Source organism: Marmota flaviventris, chromosome 17 (genome assembly GCF_047511675.1).
Source record: "Marmota flaviventris isolate mMarFla1 chromosome 17, mMarFla1.hap1, whole genome shotgun sequence".
Classification (NCBI taxonomy): domain Eukaryota; kingdom Metazoa; phylum Chordata; class Mammalia; order Rodentia; family Sciuridae; genus Marmota; species Marmota flaviventris.
In genome coordinates, this window is record NC_092514.1 from 76,237,513 (window position 1) to 76,244,066 (window position 6,554).

At 60.9% G+C, this 6,554-nt stretch overlaps 1 protein-coding gene across 1 annotated transcript; it reads right to left on the minus strand.

Annotated features, from left to right (window-relative positions):
* Nucleotides 1-367: 367 nt before the first annotated feature.
* Nucleotides 368-5,710, minus strand: Nptx1 (neuronal pentraxin 1). The gene is made up of 5 exons (XM_027955593.2): nt 5,267-5,710; nt 4,774-4,981; nt 2,633-2,877; nt 1,284-1,463; nt 368-589 (listed from the first exon to the last, which is right to left on the minus strand). Exons 1-5 carry the CDS (start codon nt 5,708-5,710, stop codon nt 368-370), a joined length of 1,299 nt encoding a protein of 432 aa, XP_027811394.1.
* Between the last annotated feature and the right edge of the window lie 844 nt (nt 5,711-6,554).

Sequence of the window (6,554 nt, forward strand, 5' to 3'; positions counted from 1 at the left end):
GAAAGTCGTCCCCAGCTACACACACACACACACACACACACACACACACACCCCTTCACTGACTTCCGCACTGTCCAGAATGCTGATGTCACCTCTTTCGCTGTGAGTAGGGCACACCTGGGAAACAGTCGGGGCTCCTATGGAGAAGTGGGGTTCCTTAGGAATGGAGAAGAGCCGGGACTGCTTCGTGTGCATGAGAAGGGCAAAACCAGGCTGTGTGCGCAGGTGTGTGTGCGTGTGCGTGTGCATGTGCAGGGGCCATGGCCTTGATTCATTCCTGGGGAAAGGGAAAGAAGAGACGATGGATCATCACTGCACAAGCAGGGTAGGTGGGTGTGGGGCCGGGGCTCAGCCCTGCCGAAAGCTGTCAGTTGATCTGGCGACAGGCCTCGAATGTCCACTTGGTGGCTCCGCCAAAGATCTCAATGTGGGACTCAGCCCAGGCGATGACATTGCCAGAGAGGGCCTTGGTGCTGCAGGTGGCCAGGTTGTATACTTCCCCTGGGGTCAGCTTGCGGTCCCAGATGTTGAAATGGGCCAGCTCACCCACAAATGCTTGTGTGGCATCAAACCCGCCACCCAGAGTGTCCTTTGGAGAAGAGCAGGGGATGAAGGTTGAGGGTCAGCCAGATGATCAGGGACCAGGTGGAGGGGCCTATCCCTGGGGGATGAGTCTGGGTGTCTGTCTCTCCTATTTGGGGTTGCTCTGTCTGTCCTTGGTACCCTTCTGTTTCCTGGCCCTGAGTCTTCAGCCACACGTCTGTCAATCTCTGAGGGCAGCTCGGGAAAATGACTGGTGGCCACCCCCTCTGCTTTGGTTGGGGATCTCTGCTTGGGGGCCTCTGGACTCTGCCCATCCTGTCCCTCAGCCAGCAAGTGAGGGGTCAGTGGGGCTGTGGACAACTATGGCAACAGAGTCCTGGGGCCCTACTCAGACCACACTCTTGGCCAGCCCCAGCTAACTACACTCCCCCAGGAACAGAAGCCCTGTCTTCTCCACCCCTCCCCCTCCCTCCCAGGTGCCCAAGGGAGGACAGGAACCACTTCTTGGGAACTAAATTATTCATTGTTAAAAGCAGAATCGGCCTCCCCATGCCAAAGAGAGTCTCACTGCAGCGCTGAGAGGGCTGGATGCAGAGCTGCTCCTGCCCCAGGTCCCTGAAGAAGCCCCCAGGCCGGGGTTGGGCCCAGACCCCAGCACAACTCCTGCCCTCCTACTTCTCCAACTCCCAGGGTGCTTCCCCGCCCCCAGGCTGCAGCTCTCTCCCCTCCCCCACCAGTACCTGCTCCTGGCCCAGCACCAGCACGCCCTGCGGCTTGATGGGGTGGTAGGGTGCCAGGTTCTCGCCATTGCCGCCCTGGGTGCCATCCTGGTAGGCTTCCCAGACCCCGTCCCGGGTGGTCCAGGTGACGCAGATGTGGTGCCACTTGCCATCATTGATTACAAAGGGCAGCTTGGCCACCTGGGAAGAAGAACGAGCACACCACGCCATGGTTGAGGACAGCTTTCAGAATCGGTGATCTCACAGGTGCAACTGTGATTTTTTTTTTTTTCCCCTCACTTCACTTTCAAAATCCAAATCGAGAGTCTTGACTGAATTCCTGTAGCACCTTCCCCTCTGAACTTCAGCATCCATCAGCCCCACCCATGGGTGGGTCATGGAATCCCATAGGAAACCCAATGCCTTGCCAAGGAGCCCAGAGATGCATCTGGGCACAAACCACCTCACTCCTACGTGCCCTCCTCCCTCTTAGCGGGTCTATAAAACCTGCCCTCGAGGGAGGGCAGCATCCCTAGCAGTTTCCTGTTGCCTCCCCCTGCCAGGCCTCTCCTCTCTTCCCTCACTCCATCTCCAGGTGTTAGTCCTCAGGTCTGCACCCCAGCCGGCCCCTGCAGAGAGCCTGGGGGATGCTAGGAGGGGATGACACTGTGCTTTCAAAACCAGCCTTGGAACAGACTCACACTCCCCCTCTCGGCTCCAGGCAGGGGATGGCGCAGCAGACAGAACCTTACAGGCCTCCCACTTGGGGAAATGGAGCCCAGAAAGCACAACCCTCTCTGGGGCACAGCTTCAAGATCAGGGGCCAGAATCTGATTCCCAGCTTTACCCATTTACTACCACGAAGGACATGAAGATAAAGGGGTTTGAAAGTTGGCAGCTAATTCCCAGGCAAACGAAGGGGACAAGACGGGGAAACGGTCACTAGAGGGAAAAGTCTGCCCTGGAACAGGGAACAGGTGGAACTGGCCTTCTCCTGAGAGTAGGGGGCTGAGTGGGATAGATGTGTTCTAAGAAAGGATCTCTAGAGCACCTTGATTCCCCACCCAGGACACCTATGGACCACCAAATATGGAGAAGCCAAGACAGTCTTAGGCCCAACAGCGGAGGAGCCAGGATCACATCAGCAGGATGGATGTCCCCATCACCTCCCCCCATCCCCACACAGGAGGCCTCTGTCTGGAACATTCCGGCTCTCCCTATTCTGGAGCAGAGAGCAGGCGAGGGTACCCCTCCCCACTTCTGTCCTTCACCTTCTGCCTCCCCCAGTTCCACTGGGTAGAAGGGCCACAGCAGCATCTAAGGCCACCCGACAGAGCTGGGGCCTGAAGGCCTCGTCCTGCAGTCCCTACCTTGTCATTGATGAGGATCTCCATGGGGTTGTTGCCCCACTCGATGAGGACTAGCTCATTGGCCTGGCCGGGCACGGCATAGGAGAAGGGCGTGCCCACGCCGGGCGCAGCGCTGGACTTGAGCCACATGCACACGGTGAAGGCGTACATCTCAGGCAGGCTCTTCTTCACCTTAGCGTACATGTAGTTGGTTCGCAGCGGGAATGTGAGCTGGAACTTGTCTCCAGGGCGGTTATCTTTTTGACCTGGGGCGGACAGAACCCAGTCCGACACCTTGACCCAGTGCTTAGCTGGCATCTGAATTGTGTTTGGTCCCCACCAACCCTGTGACGCAGACAGGGCATGGGGCCAGATGGTAAAAAAGCTGACCCAAGGTCTCTGCACTCCAGGCCCGGCTAGCACTCACTTCCACATGGTGCCACCCTGGGGAGGTGGGGTGGAGGGGGAACACAGGCTGGCTGTGGGTATCCGCCCTTGGGCTGCCAGGTGGGCATGGGAAAGGCATGGCCAGCCTTCAGGTCGGTGGGATCCTGTCAACTGACCGAGAAGGTGGCTGCAGGGGAAGGAGGAACGAGGCTAGCTCCCCACAGAACAGCCCCTTTGGGGGCCGACCTGATTCCAGGATGGTGACTGTGCTCAGAACCCCTCACCACTCCTGTCGGTGTCTCTTAACCCCCAAGGAGACAATCAGGCCACAGTTTCCTTCCGCGAATCCTTCCAGGCCCACCCCTGCTGCAGCCAGGCCATTTCCACAATCCCATTCATCCCTTGGAAGAAAGCACTGTCCCCTCCCCCAGGCTCTTCCAGGGACTCAGACTGGAGCCCTGCTGAGAGGGCAGGGCAGGGCAGCAGGAGTGGGCGGCATCCCTGGGGTGGGGGCAGAGTGACTACTTTGAGGATGCCACACAGCTTCCATCCGGCACAGTTTGCAGTCCTTTTAAACTGCCATCAGCTTCCAACCTGCCAGCCATGTCTCCAGGGAATGTCCAAACCCCTCACCCCAATAGACAAACACACCGGGCTCTTGGCTATTGCGCTGGGCCTGGTGTGGGACTGACTCTTGACCCAGCCCCCTGAGTACTCACATCAGAGCCCAGGAACACAAGCACCCTGCCATCTCCTGGGTGCCCACCTGTGCTCCTACCCCAGAGCCCAGACCTGGTACCTCAGGCTAAGGGGAACTTCTGGAAGGCATTTGGACAGGACAGCAATCCCCTCCTCCTCTGAGCCAGGTATCTGATAGCAGAGCAGGGCTGGCCCCTTTAAGACAGTGCCCCCCACATACAAGCCCACAGTGCGGAGATCCAGCCCCTGGTGTCTCTCTAGAACGGTTTAATTTCCCAGCATCTCTCCTCCTTCCCTCCCCCTCCCTCCTGAGGTCCCTCTTTCCCCTGATCTGTTTTTCAGTTACATAACGTGCCTTAAGATGGCACTGTTTAAATCCATCGGCACAGTTTGCAGTCCAAGCAGGGTCACGTGGCCCTGCTCCACTCCTAGGTGCCCCCCCACCTTTTTACAACCTTGTTTGATTTCTGCGACTTGAAGGCAGAGCTCATCTGTGCGGGGCTGTGCTTGGGCCAGCCTGAGTTGACTACCTGAGAGCTGCTGAGGTGAACAAGATGCCCAAGCTTGGGTCACTCAGAAAGGAGATAGGAGCATGGCTCTGGGTGGGAGGGGGAACCTGGTGATCCTGAGCGAACATCAGGGGCTCAGGGCAACTGGGAGGAAATGTACCCAAGGCCCAAGTGGGCTAATGCCTCATTCTTTGCTGGTGACAGAGACCGGCAAGAGCCAGATTTTCTTAACCAGGGAGGGCTGGGCCAACCACAGCTACTGTGCAAAGTTACTGAAGATTAAACAAATCAGACTTGAAAAATTCGGGAGTGTGAGTACAGCTTGATGGGGACAGGTGCACCATGCAATATCTTCCTCTGTTCAGCCTCTTGTCCCTGGAGATGTCTCCGGCCCAGGGTACCAGCAAAGCTAGAGAACAAGCCTGGAAGATCAGAACCTGGGGAGGGGCTTCCGGAGTGGAGGAAGTCGGGGTTACAGGGCTGAACTGGGCTGTGCAGGGAGTCTGTCTCACCCGGTCCCTGGAGGGAGCCGCGAGCAGGCAGCCTGGCCCCCCTCTTAGCCCTTACCTTTCTCCAGCTCGCTGATCCGCTGGTGCAGGGAGGTCAGGGCGCTCTCGATCTTGACCCTTTCCTCGGTGTCGTTCTTGGGGCCCCCCTTTCCTTCCTCCAATGTGTTCACCCGAGATAGCACCTGCCGCTCCAAGTCATCGATCTTGCTCTGCAGCAGATCCTTGAGGCTGTTGGTCTGGCTGGAGGAATTGAGGCGGCTGTACTGCTGCGGGGGCACAAGGGCAGGGGAAAACCACACCGTTACACGAGGAAGGGAGACCTTGCCAGAGGCCCGCGGCGCGGTCCCCTGCGGGCGACTGCGGGGGCGGCCTGGCGAGGAGCTCCGGCGAGTGGCCGCCCGCGGGTCCCCGCAGGCTCGGCGAGGCGCCGGCCCGGCATAAGCTCGCTACCAAGACCGGAGTGGGGGGTGCCGGGCCGGGTCGGGGACGTAGTGGGGGAGGGCAGGGGGGGGGGCACAAAACCCGGAGGGGGAACCGTGGCTCACACGGACCTCGAGGTTCTCCAGGCGGGTTTTGAGAGACTGCAAAGTTTGCCCGAGTTGGCTAAGCGTCTCAGCGGCCGGCGTCCGGGACAGGTCGCCCATGGTGTTCTTGCCCGAGCCGGGCTGCTTGCGGCCGCCGCCCGCCCTTGCCTCGCCGGGACCGGAGTCCAGTGTGCTCTGACTCTCGCAGCGGCCCAGCTTGGTGGTCAGTTCGCGGATGGTCTCCTTCTGGCTAAGGATAGTCTCCTTCTGCTGCAGCACGGTCTCGCGAAGCTGCAGCACATTGCTCCGGAGCTCCTCCGCGCCGCCAGCGGCCACGGACGCGGCGCACATGTCGGCGTCCACCGGCACCGAGGTGCAGATGAAGCGCGTCGGCCCAAAATCCTGGGCCCCACTGCCCAGGAGGCAAAGAGCGAGCAGCGCACAGGTGCGCGCGGCGCGGCCGGCCAGCATGGCTGCGGGCACCTGGAGCGCCGGACCCGTTTCGGCTCGGGTGGGGCTCGGCTCCGGCTGGGACCGGGCTCCGGCTGTCGCTCCTCGGGCGGCCCGCGCTCTGGGAGCCGCGTTCCTTGGCCGCACGGTCCACACCGCCGCGCTCTCCGGCCCCCACTGCCGCCTGCGCTGCGGAGCTCGCGCCTTTTATGCTGCCGCGGGAGGGGCCTCGGCGCAGCCGACGTCAGCGGGGGAGGAATCCCGCTTTAATTGTCTGCGGCCCTGGCCCGCCGCGCGGCGGGGGTCGCACGAGAGCGCGGCTGGGGCTGCTTCCTGGCGCCCTCTCCCGCCCCTCCCCGCGCCGCCGCCCCCTCCCACCGCCTCCGCCGGCCCGCCCCCGCCCCGGCCCGCGCCGCTTCCCCGAAGGCTGAGAGAGCCCAGGGACAAGTGGGATATCGGGCCGCGGGCCTGGCCTCAAAGATGGGCTACATATGGTGTCCGCCAATCTCCGACGGAACTCTGGGCGGGTGAGAGACCACGACAAAGCCAGGAGACAGAACTCGGTTCTGTTCGCTCGGCTTCACTGAGCACCCGCGAAGTCCGGTTCTCTGGTGACCACCCAAGACCTCAAATCCAACATGCCGGGTGAGGTTCAGAAACCACTGAGTCTGGGGACTTCCCACGACACGGTTCCCATCTCTCCTGCTTTTCCCCTCCCCCAGCTCCCAGGCCTTAGGGACCCAATATCGTCCTCCGTGCGGGCGGGGCGTTGGGGACTTCTCCCAAGTGGCCTTCGGGAATCCGAGTCTTTGCTACCACCTGAGCCAACCCAGTTCCGGACAGACGGCGCCCTGGAAGCTGGAGG

Coding starts and splice junctions, on each gene's coding strand:
- Nptx1 (XM_027955593.2), bottom strand. CDS start 5,710: ATGCTGGCCGGCCGCGCCGCGCGCACCTGTGCGCTGCTCGCTCTTTGC. Junction 4,982..5,266: donor CCCGCCTGGAGAACCTCGAG/GTCCGTGTGAGC, acceptor GTGCCCCCGCAG/CAGTACAGCCGCCTCAATTC. Junction 2,878..4,773: donor GATCAGCGAGCTGGAGAAAG/GTAAGGGCTAAG, acceptor TGTCCGCCCCAG/GTCAAAAAGATAACCGCCCT.